The sequence below is a fragment of the Fusarium musae genome, chromosome 5 (genome assembly GCF_019915245.1).
Source record: "Fusarium musae strain F31 chromosome 5, whole genome shotgun sequence".
NCBI lineage: Eukaryota > Fungi > Ascomycota > Sordariomycetes > Hypocreales > Nectriaceae > Fusarium > Fusarium musae.
The window spans coordinates 2,021,792-2,036,850 of NC_058391.1; the positions used below are offsets into that span (position 1 = coordinate 2,021,792).

Sequence of the window (15,059 nt, forward strand, 5' to 3'; positions counted from 1 at the left end):
TTTCATCTGAATCACGAGCTGCCTTATACGTGCACACATAAACTTCTGTCAACGTCGCTTCGAACAGGTATCTGTAATCTGGCTATACACACACTCTCTACTACAGCCTAGCTGATCCGCCGACATCGACTCATTGCGCGACGATATATTTGTGTCTTATGACTGCGATTCTGAACCCGAACCCGAACCCGAACCTCTTGATTCTTCCTGTACGCCAGGAAAAAGGAAATGTGCGAAATGCCAGAAACTCGGTAGACGCTGCTTCCGGTGCCGTTTGAAGCTTGCATTAGGGGAAGAGTCTGAGGAGCCTGCCAAGTTAGCACTTGAACTTGTTGTTGCTTCTCAAGCTGCCCAAAGAAACGACAAACCCGAAGATACTATCCCAGAGCCTATCCCAAAACCCATCAAAACCAGGAATGAAACAACACGACCACAAAAATTTGCACAGAATGGAGAAACTCCGAGCCCCATTACACGGTCTAGTTCAAAATCTCAACAACAAGATTGCCCATCGACTGCCCCCAAGAATAGAACCGAGAGCTTTCAAACCTCTTCCCATGATACATACTTTTACGATGGTGTAATTACGAGCAGCACGCAATACTACCAAAGCAACATTTCATCCTGCGGTACCAACATCCAATCTAGGGCGAACGATGCCCACCGCCCAAAAAATTGTTATTCGTATAACCATCCTTGTTCTCAGTGGAAGGGCCTAGCTCCTGACCTTCCATACTACAATCGATCGGACGCAGATATTGAGGTAGTCAAGATAAACAGAAGCTGGCATCTCGTTTCCACAAAGCGCCGCGTTGAGAAATACGATAACAGCGGTATTGAGCACAGTCACAAACACCGACATTGGGCAGAGCCCTCCAGGGAACCCCCCCAAATTGCAACAGTTGCAGGTCTCCAGAGGAGAAGAAAGCCAGCGTTCCTGAATATATCAATTTTTACAATGCCAAGATGACCTTTATAGAACAATTACCCTGGCGAGGGTATGCTCATGCAGTCTGGGTTGCGTTGGCGGATACGAGACCCTCCATGCCGGGCTCAGTGCGTCGCAGCACCAATCAATATAGAGTGTCATGTACAGTGTATCGCGATCAGCTATATGGGCCTGGGAGGCTTGTTGATCAGGTCTGGAAGCCTGATGAGCCCTTACCACTGGAATCAGTTTGCCCTAGCATATATGATTTCGGCAGATCAGCCCGTACATTGAGTGCAAGAAAGGATCACTGGTGTGAAGCATTGGGCGGATGAGATTGACTAGCGGAGATCCCTATACCATCACATAGAACTTCTTGTTGTGCCATTGAAGAGATGGTCAGAGACACTGGCAAACCCATAAGGAGAATAGCTTGCATGCGAATACCACCAACATGCAACCACCAAGATCGACAACCGAGTCGCCACAGGGCCCGCACACACCTTACCTTGTATACGAAAATGGAAGTGGAACTTCCTTGGGGTTTTCGCATTCCAAGCTGGTTTTCGGAAAAGAAGTCATATCGTTGGTTGGGGGTGGATATTTCGGAAAGGAGGCACTTAGCATAAATGGCTCGTATGTCATGGCGGACGTAGCCGATTCGGAGTAAATTGGGGGCCGGCCGTGTCAGAGAATGTGTATATATACCCAAAACTTCCCTGATTCGGGTGGTTTGGCTCTTCAGCATCCTTATATCACGAGAAAGTAGAGCCAATATTCTTTGACCCATAGTTAACATATATTTTGACTGACACTTTCGCCGCGAGCTTCAGTATCTATTCGAAAGTCACATCACAACAGGGATTTCTGAAACAGCACTATTAGGCCATCGTCCAGTGGCGGTCAAGATCCAGTTTGTTCATCATGTTCCATTCTATCTTTGTTATCACTCAGGCTGCCGACTTATTTCTACCGGCCAGTCCAACCAACCTATCAAGTCCGCACTTAACAAACCTCTTATCGTTTCGAGCAGATGCGTTGCCCACCCTTCCATGAACCATGACCTTTTCATTGTCCTGAACAAAGGGACATAATACGCCATCAAAAGAAGAGCCTGAGGTGCCTTTCGCTGAAGACACCCGACAAACAGATCTTGCATGCGGTACAGCCAGCCAAACACAAACTTATTCATCTTTGGTACTTGGACAAGGCCCTCGGCGTTGCCAAAGTTGGCCTCGTAAACATCGCACAAGCTTTTGTGTACCCTCAGGTACAAGGCAGTATCTGGGTTCTCGTGAGACGCTATCCATAGTCGAAGCTTCTCAAGTGGCCCAACCCAATCAATGTACGAGAACCCCATAACCATAAAATCTGGTTTTGTATCTTCCATCTCTGAATTCGTGCCACCGCCACCGAGAGGAGCCATGAGGCCCGTAAAGAGCGTAGCTGGTTCAATGCTCTGTCGGATCAACCGGACTCCATGAATCACGGGAAGCCATCTTTGCGAGATCCCCTCGCCAATAACACACACAAGCAGGTCGTCGGGACCTGTTGGTCCAGCTGCAAAGGTGCAGTAGCAGACGAGCACCGCTGCGACATAGAGAGCGCCACAATTTGCTTCGTTAAGGTTCGTTAAAGTTCTGTTCATTTCGTAAATCCCAAGCTCTGCATGATGCGCCGCGAGAGCGAGGCTCTGGGAATGCCGTTCAGTCCCTTTTGGTTCTTGGTATACCAGATGATACCCTGCTAGAGCATACATCATATGGAGGACGAAATGGTAGGAAAGGCCGATCTGGGGGACATTTCGCGCCCAGAACGATGCGATATCATCGACAGGGTCGTCAGCATCGTGTAAGGTCCTTGAGGTATTGGCCATGAAGTGGAAGAGTAACTCGGCGTCAGCAATATTTAAGGAACATATCTGCGAGTTTGATATGGTTGAAGAGGAAACTGGAGTAGCTGACGTCGAAGACGGCGATGTAGTCGTCCTGTCTGATGCTGGCGGGGGGGGAGGTGGTGGTCGCGTGAGTGCAGCCCAGTCCTTGCGTGGCCTTCCAGGGCCACGTCGCGGCGTCGTGGCAGGTTCTGCTAAAACTGATAGTATCTCAGGAGGAGAAGTGTGCGGCGCTGAGTCGTCACTAGAAGGTGGTTGTGGTGCAAAATCGCAGGGTATGCCAAAGCGCACGCAGTTGGCACAAGCTGGCTTCACCTCGTCACACTGGACGTCTTGTCAGCTCTGATCTGGGACATTCGGAGACTTTTTTTTTCTTCTCTTTTATTTTTATTTTTTGGGAGGACTCACCTTTACTTTTCTCCTCTTGCAGTTGAAGCATCCGTTTCTCGATTTACGGTGCGGTCTTCTGGCAAGCTTGGAGACCCGCGCAGAGGAGATGCTCTCTGGACCAGTTGGCTGTGGCGTTGTTGACTTGCGCATGCTATCTACCTTATGTGACGATGCAGTGTCTGTGAATGTTATATAGAGAACGGCCAGATCATCCAGAAAGCCCCAGCGACTACAGAAGTACGCAACGAACGAACGAACCACGGGCAGGAAACAACAACTCTAAGTGCTTTTGCTTTCGGGCGTCGTCATGGGCTTCAAGGACCCTTCCGAGGTGACCGGGCGATGTCTCCGTGTCTGCGGACGGATGCGCCGGACGGCCTCAGCTCTTGGACCGGGAGAGTCCAAAACACAAAAACGATGAAATTCGAGTCCGGTATTCAGAATCCGACAAGTCCCAACTCTTACCGGATCGCCGAATGTGATGTTCGTAGGGGTGTTTGGAGTTGATGATCTATTAGTCCAGCCACAACCGGAATAGCAGCAGTGCCGGCAAATGTGTGTGGGTCGGTGACAGATGATTTTAGAGTTGATATTCTCGACCCGAGAATGAAATAAAATCTGATGTGAAGCAAGGGTCCTCAGCTTGAGGAGAAGAGCTTCTAGAACAAGAAAGGCAGGCTGTTGATTCAACGTAAAATGAACAGGAAAATGGGGGATTGGTTGGGCGAGGGGACCGAAGTAAAGTAGGTAGGTAGGCAGCTCCAGCGGAGTTAACTAACGGCGACGGGTTTTCGCATTTGTCATTGCGTAAAATGTCCGATTTGCGAGGTCGTAAAGCTATACCTCATTAGGCCAAAGGAATCGGGTTGTCGTTAGTATCTGACCAAGTTCTCACTCTTGAGTACAAAACGTAAGAGGAGAGGATGAAGCTGACGAGATCATTTGAGGCAGTATAGGGAGTCTCACACACTCGCACACGCGGTCTGAACTATTGACGAGGTTCTAGCTTCTATTCTTGTTGCACAACTATAATACTTCACGTTAGGTAGAATTCGTGTTAGACTTTCCGAGGGGGGGGGCTTCGACGGACTCTCGGACAAGTTGCTTCGCTTACACGAGTGATAAGAGATCTGGCTGACTAAATTTGCCTGGCCCAGGGCCGCCCCAGCCTGGGTGCGGTATTCGTTTTAGCGCCTAAATAAAGCCACCATCGGACCCATGGATGACGAATACGATTGATTGATTGATATGCTCGGAACTTTTGGTCCTTATTCACGTTTTATATCCGCATTTTCTTAAACTGACAGGGCATTCTCGCTTTCTTTTCTGTTCTCCTCCCCAAGCTGGATGCTGCTTTTAAGTTTAATTGCAGTGGTCATGCATTTTTTACTCACCGGCCCGCCACTATGCGTACTCATGTTTCAGTATACGATCAATATTCACTCCCATGACGTCTACGGAGACTTATCTTAACACGATCACTAATTCTTATCTAAAGTGGCTTGCTGATATTAGAGCGAATACGGATTCAAATCGGCTGTTATTCGGGTTGCTCATAAACTCCGGGTAGTGGGGGACATGCCCGGAGGTGATGATCTATGATAATGAGACTAAAGGAACGGAGTATGAACCTCATGACCTCGGAATCAAGAAGGATGAGACACTGAAATTGAATGTCCTTAGATGCCATTCTAGCTTCTCTATACTCCTAAATATCGAAGAAATAGTACATTGTTCCAGTTTCTCCATGAAAGAATATTCCTTCCCCGTATATCCTGCTGACTAACAAGGGTCCCCAGGCGCGTACAGTAGCCCGCCTGGAACGTCATCGTCAAGTGGTTGCCCCAGCTAACCAGACTTGGCCTATATCCCAGTTTCCCCTTCAGCTCCGCATTCTTGCTCTCTCAACACCAGCAAAGCGGTCTAGAGAAGGGCAAGTCATGTCGTCTTTTCGCCTCTTGATTGAAGATGGCCAGTTCCGCGATGGATACGGTCGACAAGTAGTCCTCCGTGGCATCAATCTCGCTGCCGATGCCAAACTCCCTAGCGAACCCGATCAACCATCTCACATTCCCACTGACTTCTTCGACGGCGATAATGTAACATTCCACCAGCGTCCTTTCCCCAAGGAAGATGCGCGATCCCATTTTGCGCGCCTCAGACGATACGGCTTCAACACTATCCGCTACATCTTTACCTGGGAGGCACTCGAGGCTGCAGGGCCTGGGAAATACGACGAAGGCTTCATCCAGCATACGATTGATATCCTGAGAATAGCAAAGGAGTATAGATTCTATATATTCATGGACCCTCACCAGGACGTTTGGTCTCGTTTCACTGGTGGCTCGGGAGCCCCGTTATGGACTATATATGCATGCGGCCTCAACCCTCAGAGCTTCGCTGCGACTGAAGCAGCAATTGTTCAGAATACATACCCTAACCCTGATGAGTTTCCAAAAATGATCTGGTCGACCAACTACTATCGACTTGCTGCTGGTACCATATTCACTATGTTTTTTGCTGGCAAAGACTTTGCCCCAAAATGTATAATTGACGGTGTGAACATCCAGGACTACTTGCAGGACCATTTCATGAGAGCATGCGGTCAACTCGCCCAGCGAATCCACGAGGCAGGCGATCTGGAAGACGTCGTTGTCATTGGCTGGGAGAGCATGAATGAACCAAACAAGGGCATGACTGGTTATAAGGATCTTACTGTGATCCCTAAAGAGCATCCTTTGAAGAAGGGAACCTGCCCAACAATGTGGCAGACGTTGTTAACTGGAATGGGACGGGCGTGCGAAGTCGATACTTGGGAGATGGGCGGCCTCGGCCCTTACAAGACTGGCACGACATTGGTTGACCCTCATGGCGAGGTCGCATGGCTACCAGCAGATTATGACGATTCAAGATACGGTTGGAAGCGCGATCCTGGCTGGAAGCTCGGCAAGTGTGTCTGGGCACAGCATGGAGTTTGGGATATGGAGACCGATACCCTCCTTCGCAAGGACTACTTTGCTAAAAATCCGAATACCGGTAAGGTCATCGATTATCCGCAATTTACCAATACCTATTTCATGGACTTCTGGCGAAAATATGTCAAAACCTGCCGTGCCGTCCACAAGGACTGCATTATGCTTATGCAGTTTCCTACACTCGAATTACCGCCCGAGATCAAAGGAACGGAAGATGAAGATCCTCGAATGGCGTTCACACCGCATTACTACGACGGCATCACACTCATGACAAAGCACTGGAATAGCACGTGGAATGTTGATGTGGTCGGAGTCTTGAGAGGCAAGTACTGGCATCCAGCGCTAGCGATCAGGATCGGAGAGACGGCTATTCGAAACTGTCTCCGTGACCAGCTCGCAACACTGAGACAAGAGGGCCTTGACCGGATAGGAAAGCACCCTTGTGTGTTGTCAGAATTTGGCATTCCCTATGATATGGATGACAAGAAAGCCTACAAGACAGGCGACTATTCGAGCCAGTCGGCGGCAATGGACGCCAACTATTTCGCAGTTGAAGGATCTCAGATCGAAGGGCATTGCCTATGGACATATTGTGCAAGAAACGATCACTTAAGGGGAGACTTTTGGAATGGAGAGGATCTGTCCATCCTTTCGCTGGATGACAAACCACTTCCAGAATCCCCGGTTCCCGAATATTCGCAGTCGTCGCTGGATCTGGCGAGGACTGCGACTGCGGCAAACACGAAGAAGGATGTGGCTGATGATCGAAATGTTACACCCGACAACCTCAAACGGACACTCACCAATCCGTCCATCAGCTCCGCGCCCTCGGCCAAGGACCCTCAGCTAACCAATGCCCCTGGCTTCCGCGCAGCCGAAGCTTTCGTGCGCCCTACGCCGACGGTGGTGTACGGTGACATTGTATCCACCGGATTTGATTTGCGACAGTGCACATATCTTCTCAAGGTCAAGGCACCAAGAGCAGCACCAGATGAGGCGCCTACGATTGTGTATTTGCCTGAGTATCATTTCCCCAAAGAGCAGTGCGAAGTGGCAGTGTCCTCGGGCAAGTGGGAGCTTAGCACAGACGATGAAGAGGGCACAACACTTCAGAAGCTCAAGTGGTGGCACGCAGAGGGAGAGCAGAGCCTCAAGATCTCAGGTCTCGTACGGAAGCACAACGTTCCTGTAGGATCCGAGGAGGATGCTGGCTATCTTGAGCAGTGTCAGCAAGGCTATGGATTCAATTTCGGAAGCTGCAGTGTTATGTGAGCTGAGCCTTATTTGAGACAAGGCGCGTACAAGTCGCATCAAGTTCAGTGCATGGTAGATTGAGATACGTCTGGTGAGCATGTTCTGGGACACGGCATTAAGGTTTAATATTGAACTATATGTCTGATTGGATACCTTGAAATGCCACTTTGAAACCGTTTCTACCGGTGAATCGTGAACTTTGTCGACTGGGAAGGTAATTTCTATAAGAAGAGTACACGAAGCTAAGTTTTGGCCACGGAGATTTTCCCAGTCAGGCCATTCTCCTAGGGCCGCTAATTGTACGGCGATTTAAAAAGGTCGCCGCCTTACCGTTCTTATTAGAGTACAATTCATGATGGAGAACCTCGTGTTCAATGTGACGCCACGGCAGAGGACCTTTAATCATTATTCCATAGCCGAGAGGATGTCAGCTTGCGGGGAATCCCAATGCTCTGGTAAGGGGGAATTGACTTTCAGGCGTTCCTAGTCAGGAACATTCTCGTATTCACGATACCAGTTTATCTGTGTTGCCATGGGTTATGACTCAGGGGTTCTCTAGTGGGCCTAAACAATGGAAAGACGATTATTAAATATAGAGGGCTTAGAAAAGTCTGGTTGATAATGTTGAGTGAAGAGATAGATGTAAGTGAACAAGGCATAGTCTAACGGTCCCATGACAACCACTCCGAAAATGACAATTCCAATGAAACAAGTTGAAAATAGCACAGACGGGCAGGAATTGACAGTTGGTGCCCCCCATTACCCAAGACTGGCGACATTTGAATGATGCCGATTTGCTGGAGATCCCCCTCCATTAGTGAAGCTAGCGCATGTCTTTTCACACTCTGCACACCATCTCAGCTGTCGCTAAGCGCCAGACGCCCTCGAGCTGAAAGCCTAACGTGAGAACATGGCGCAGTCGGTCAGTTTAGAAAGCCCAGGTCTGCTTAGGTTCTCTAGGTTCCCTTCTGCTGAGGGGAACGTGAGGAGAAAACAGAGTTTCCCGTCTAACGGCTCGGAATAAACCTGATTGATAGTCAAGCCGTAACTAGCCAAGTCGAGTTATTCGAATGCTGCATTAGTTTAGTGGTTTTTACTACCTATTCTTTGTTCGATTAAATTAATATTTCACGTGTTGGTCTAGTCTAGTCTACCTAACTTACCTAGGTACCTATGTTAGTCGTCAACTCCAGAACTTCCTGCTCCTCACTCACTATCTCAACCCGCCGTCAGCTTCTCCCGTCCGCCAACAGTCAATCAATCGAATCGTCTCCTCGTCACTCCTGTCCCAGCCCCTCCACTCCATCCACAATCCCTGACATCTCAGCATCCTTCTCTATCCCATCCTAGCTTGGTCTGGCCTAGCCTGCCCCCCGGGATCCTTGTCGAGACGACCCACCTCGACATGTTACTCCACCGCAGATACAAACCATGAAGGGTAGCGATAGCTTGCGACGGGTTAACCGTCCCGCTGCCAATTTCGACCTACCACCAGCAGCTCAGGCTCAGGCACAGGCACAACAGCAGGCTCTTCGGTCTCAATCTCAGCCTCAAGAGCCCATCTTGGGATCTATAACCTCGACAAGCCCAGAAATCACCACTTCTTCGCTCCATTCTCAGCCTCAATCTCAGTCTCTCTCGACCGCCAGGTTCCGTTCCTCTTCGAGACCCAGTCTTCAGGACCTAGTCCCTGTCGCCGGGACTCCAAAGCCAAACGTCTACGACCAACCTCCAGCCTATGCCCTGTCGTCCTCATCCTCCTTGACGGGGCCGTCCTCTTTTTCCTATCCTCCAGCGCATCCAACTGCTGGCGCCGCAGCGATACATACCCTTACAACCCATACAAATCCGCATACACACACACATACTGCCCCGGCGGCTGTCAATCGACCCCGGCCCCTAGGCCCATCCTCCTCCGACATAGCGACTGCAGAGCAGGCTCACTTCCTCCACCCTGTCTCATCTGCCTCGAGCTTACGTCCAAGGTCTTCCACCACTAGCGCCACTGCGGCTGCTCCTGCTGCTGTCTCCCCGTCTCCATCGCATATTACGCCGAATTCTCTTCTTCGACAACACACCTCGCCGCCGTCTACCGTCGACAACAACTCTGCCCACTTTGTTCCTCGAGGCGGGTTGGCCCCCGCGCCGTCCATCATGTATCCAGCAGGCCAGAGACATGTCTCGGGCGCCGATCCCACACGACCATTCCAGGTCCCTCCGCCGCCGCCGCCCATGGGAGCTCCGAATGCTGGCCAGATGGGTAATATGATGAATCTGCCTCCGCCGCCGCCGCTTCCTCGATATCCCACCGCACCTGGCCCCTCCGGCGTCGCGATACCCCCACCACCCGGTCCGCCCCCGGCGAGTGCTCTCGGCCAGCAACCTCCGTGGCACGGCGCCTTTGGGCGCATGTACGACGGACGGCCAGGATACATCCCCCCGCCGCCGCCCGGTCAGCACCAGCCGTACAACCCAAAGTTACACGCCCAGATCGCTGCTGGGCAAACAGTCTCTATCCCTCCACCTCCTCCGCCGAGTGAGGCCATGAGTGCGACCTATATACCGCAGGGCGACACATACGGAGAGGGAGTTGGTATCCCCGCCTTTGGACTGGAAGACCCAACCCTGACTGTCAACTCGCAGACATCGCGGCCAGTGACAACGCCGCAGAGCGGAACTGACACAAATGCCACAACGCCCATGGACGAGGCCACGAGGGAACGCCTCTATTCTGCCACTAACGCCCAGCCGCGGGGCATATCCAATTCTTCAAACGCCACTCCTCCCAGCTCGATCCCACCGGAAATCGCTGCCCAGTGGCCCCTCGATACGGTTCTGATTTGGCTAGCCCAGAACCAGTTCTCCAAAGACTGGCAGGAAACCTTTAGGGCACTCAACCTGCACGGAGCGCAATTCCTCGAGCTTGGAAGTGGCCACGGAGGGCGTGGTAATTTTGGTATGATGCATCAGCAGGTGTATCCAAGGCTTGCCCAGGAGTGCACCAACAGCCGAACCGGCTGGGACCAACCCCGCGAACGAGAGGAGGGCAAGCGGATGCGAAGACTAATTCGAAGTATTGTCACCGGTCGACCAGCTGATGTGTCTAAAGTTTCAACGGCCCATGGCCGTAAAGAATCCCTCAATGGCGGACATGGGAACAACCTACCAAGCGCTGGAACTGATCCCATGGATTCGCCAAATGTTTGTCGACCCGCTCGGTGCTGTGAGTGTTTGCCCGTACTAACCTTTCTTGTAGACACCTCTCAATGCCCCTGGCCCTGGTTTTGGCGGCCGCAGGTTCTCCCAAACCAGATCTACGACATTACCCAACAGTGTCAGTGGGTCCAACATCAGTTCTGAGTCTAACCACCGTAATATGCTCAAACATGTCGATACAGATGGTGCACGCCGTCATAGTCCTAACGTTAGTGAGTCGAGTGAGGCCACATTCCGTGGTCCTGCTGCGCGCTCCGCGAGTCCGACAGGCAGCCCAGGCATATCCCCCGCGCTTTTCACATCAACGACGACCCCTATTCTCTCACAATCACCCAACACAATGAAAGCTGGGCACCGTTCAAGAAGCAGCATGGATTCCGTTGCTTCTGTCGCAGCCATATATGGATCTGGAGTACCAACAGACGCCGCCAACTTACTTAGCCGGAACATGAACCTGGGAGAAGTTGTTCATGGGCGTAATCATGATATCCGATCTCGGCACTCGCCTTCAGAGGGAGGGGAGAGGTCAGCAGGTGCAGAGACACCCGCTTCGGCCAAAGATTCCAAGAGCTTCCTGAGCTTCTTATCCAGGAAAAAGAGACAAACCAAAGATGATGGTGCCTACCCTTCACCTGAAGAGATGGAGGCTTCCCCAACTTCACCACAAGGATCTATCCGCCCGGTGGGCTTGGGCGTTCGAGGAACCAATGGCAGTGATACTAATCTCGAGCTTGCTGGCTCAACGCTAGGCAGTTATGATGACAGGAACGGCCATGCTCTACGACCAAGGAGAATCAGCCCCGTAAGGACCTACGTACTGGCCACCATGGATTACTGGAACTACCGAATGTGCGACATCACAGAAGCAGAGACAGCAGCGGAAGTCCGTCAAGTCATCTGCATGCATCTTGGCCTTTGCGACTTTGAATATTCTCACATCTATCTTACAGAAGTTGGCAAGTTTGAACATGTGGATCCCTTGGACGACTCGAGCCTTATTACTGTCAAACGGGCAAAGGGGGACCCTCTTGGGACACTTAAATTCTTCGTGACGCCCCCAGGAGTTGCCCCCATCTCCAGTCTTGCCGTTAAAGCTGAGGTCCCTGTATCCTTGTCTCCTGGTTATCTCCCACCAGGAACCACTGCCGAGGATGTCCAACGAAATAGCAGACAACGATCCAGTTCATCGCCCCCCACCTCGCGATCCAATACATTGACAGATGAGAAGACTGAGGATAAGGTAGCCCGGGAGGCAACTTCATATAGAGCTGAAATGGAGAGAAAGCAGCGTGAGTATCTCGCCAAGAGGAAACAAGCAGCGATGAAAGGTAGTCCTTCAGAAACACTCGGGCCCGGCATCGTCGGCCGCAACGTCGATTTCGACCAACCTCGCGAGTCGCCGTATGAGGACAAGAGGCCAGAGCAACTCTTCCCCCAAAGACGGCCTCCAGCCCCACCAAGCGATCCTTCTGCGACACTGATCAAAGCGAACTCGCTAAGTAGAAAGACCGGAGCCAGTATGCGCGCATCAAGTAGCAGTCTTGAGGGATATCCAACACCACGGCATCCAACCGAGAGCGAGATGACGGAGAAGTCCAGAAGATCCAAGGGAGCATCGCAACCAGCCGCAGGTCCTGCTGGTATTGGGGCAGCCCTTGCAGGTATGGGCAGAAACTTGAGCGCTATTGGGCAATCTGCCAAGAATACTCGTGGCTCTTCTCCCTCCCGATCTTCAACACAATCAATTCCTGGAGGTAAGGACACCTTCTCTAGCGTCAATCCTCCTCAACAAAGCCTGGGTCGAGATAGTCCTAGTACAATAGCAACACCAGGCGCCGTGACCTGGAGCAAGAAGAACTTGCCCTTTATTGTGCCGGACTACTCCCCCAGCCAATCACCTATGCTAAGCCCTAATCTTGAAGCTGCACCAGAAGCTAAACTCTTTGAAACAGTCCCAAAGGCAACATCTCCTACTGATATGAGCCCCAACTCGAGACGTACAAGGGGTAATTTCGCCCCAGACCATCCGTCGCCTCCAAAACGGCGTGCAACCCATGGGCCAGATCCAGACTTTGAGGACTCGGACGTCCAATTTTCGAAGCCTGCTCCCGCACCACCAGCTGACGATGACAGCGGGGATGATTCAGATGATGGCCTCTTTGTCATTCCACTTGCCAATCGAAACAAGGGCAAGGGTGCCACTGCGAATGGTGATGCGAACGGCCACAACAAGCGTCCTAGTCTGACGGTTAATACGCGCTCCCGGAAGGGCCTCTCTGTTGCCTTTACATCGCCCAAGTCATATGGTAGTAGCGTGACTCCTGACAGTAACGAAGATTCCCGACAAAAGCCGACTACTCCCCGTTCCGAAACGTCGGAAGAGAAGGAAAAAGAAAAACTCGGTCGGCGAAAGTCGTTCATCGAGAAGGATGTCTGGGCTAATCGCCCTCCAACGGACGCCCTTATCAATAACCTTGACGACTTCTTCCCCAACCTGGATCTTGATCAGCCTGTTCTTGATGAACCTGGCGAAGGTGGACTGCCTCCATCTCCGATTGCTGAGGGCACAGAAACCACCTCTGATCAAGGGCCATCCCAGCCGGCAGTGTCGAGCCATACTCAGCAAGCACCGCCTGCAGCGATTCCGCCGTCCCGGCAGCCATCTCTGTATAATGAAAACGATACTCTTGGCTCCGACGAGTCAACCCTCAAAGCACTCGATCAACAGCGGCCCACTTCTGTGGCTGCAAGGAGTATTCGGCGCTCAGGCGGTCTCGGTAGAATGAAATCCATTCGAGAAGTCGCCCGCGGTGCTCACGAGGCCAACAAGCGAACAAATTCAACCAATCAAGGACCGTCGTCAGGTAACATTATGCGCCGAAAGAGTACAAAGATGTTCAATGCCAACATTGTGCAAATTCGACCGGATAGGCGTGGCAGCGTCATAATGCCACAGATTCCTCAAGATACAGTGCCAAAGCGACAGACGACATTTAGGTGGTTCAAGGGTCAGCTCATTGGCAAAGGTACTTACGGCCGAGTGTATCTCGGTATGAATGCCACTACAGGAGAGTTCTTGGCTGTCAAGGAGGTCGAGGTGAACCCCAAGGCGGCTGGTGGTGACAAGAGCAAGATGAAGGAGCTTGTTGCAGCGTTGGACCAGGAAATTGACACAATGCAGCACTTGGACCATATCAACATTGTGCAGTACTTGGGTTGCGAGCGAAAGGAAACTAGTATCAGCATCTTTCTCGAGTATATTTCTGGTGGCAGCATTGGATCATGTTTGCGCAAGCATGGCAAGTTTGAGGAGTCTGTCGTGTCTTCACTGACAAGACAAACACTCTCCGGCCTCGCCTATCTACATCGCGAGGGCATTCTGCATCGCGATCTCAAGGCCGACAATATTCTTCTTGATTTAGACGGAACGTGCAAGATCAGCGATTTCGGCATCTCCAAGAAGACAGACAACATTTATGGCAATGATAAGACAAACAACATGCAAGGTTCGGTATTCTGGATGGCCCCAGAGGTCATTAGGTCCCAAGGCGAAGGGTACAGCGCCAAGGTCGACATTTGGAGTCTGGGTTGTGTAGTCCTGGAGATGTTTGCTGGCAAGCGCCCCTGGGCCAAGGAAGAGGCTGTTGGTGCTATCTACAAGATTGCTAATGGCGAGCGACCACCAATCCCCGAGGACATTCAGGATACTCTTGGACCATTGGCCGTTGCCTTTATGATGGATTGCTTCCAAGTGTAAGTTTCTCGATATGCCAGTGTTGTTTGCAGGGCTAACAGGAAGACAGGAACCCCTTTGATCGTCCTACAGCGGATGTTCTCCTATCGCAGCACCCCTTCTGCGAACTGGATCCAAACTACAACTTTTATGACACGGTGCTGTATCACAAAATCAAGTCGTTCAAATAAAGGAGCCATAGATACACGATCTTGAACGAGGTGGTTAATTATCCTTCCCTTCTTTCTTTGTTTGTATGTATTAGTGGCATGGGAGTTTTACGCTTTTGAAGTTGAAGAGCGACGGCGTCATTATGGGAACACGGCTTGATAGCTGACTGGCATTGTTTATTCATGTATGGGGAGGGGGATGCAAATGGTAATGAAATGAACGGCTGGATACGGCTGATGATATCCGATACTGTGAAACATGTATCAAGTGACTCAAAAGAATTGTCCAAGCTACATACTAACTTGAAGTCCATACGTTTCTACCTTTCATAGTATATGCCTAAAATAGGCTTATTAGAACGTTGCTGGACCTCTGTCCTATCATATGCTCGTCGGTCGTTACGACTCCAAAGTTAACGTATGTTAAGCCTTGTAAAACAGAAGTTTGTCTCTTAATAAACATCACCAAGATCGCACACTGTTATAAAAGTCCACATCT

General features: G+C 51.0%; 3 protein-coding genes across 3 annotated transcripts; 2 read left to right on the top strand and 1 right to left on the bottom strand.

Moving 5' to 3' along the window:
* Positions 1-1,878: 1,878 nt before the first annotated feature.
* Positions 1,879-2,804, bottom strand: J7337_007033 (uncharacterized protein; the record flags this gene model as incomplete). Its single annotated transcript, XM_044824689.1, is given in 2 exon segments — positions 1,879-2,004; positions 2,019-2,804. The coding sequence occupies 2 exon segments, from the start codon at positions 2,802-2,804 to the stop codon at positions 1,879-1,881; spliced, it is 912 nt and encodes a 303-aa protein (XP_044680346.1).
* A 2,348-nt stretch (positions 2,805-5,152) lies between these two features.
* Positions 5,153-7,459, top strand: J7337_007034 (uncharacterized protein; the record flags this gene model as incomplete). The annotated part of the gene is made up of 1 exon (XM_044824690.1): positions 5,153-7,459. One exon carries the CDS (start codon positions 5,153-5,155, stop codon positions 7,457-7,459), a length of 2,307 nt encoding a protein of 768 aa, XP_044680347.1.
* A 2,136-nt stretch (positions 7,460-9,595) lies between these two features.
* Positions 9,596-14,581, top strand: J7337_007035 (uncharacterized protein; the record flags this gene model as incomplete). The annotated part of the gene is made up of 3 exons (XM_044824691.1): positions 9,596-10,642; positions 10,698-14,410; positions 14,461-14,581. The coding sequence occupies 3 exons, from the start codon at positions 9,596-9,598 to the stop codon at positions 14,579-14,581; spliced, it is 4,881 nt and encodes a 1,626-aa protein (XP_044680348.1).
* Positions 14,582-15,059: the final 478 nt, after the last annotated feature.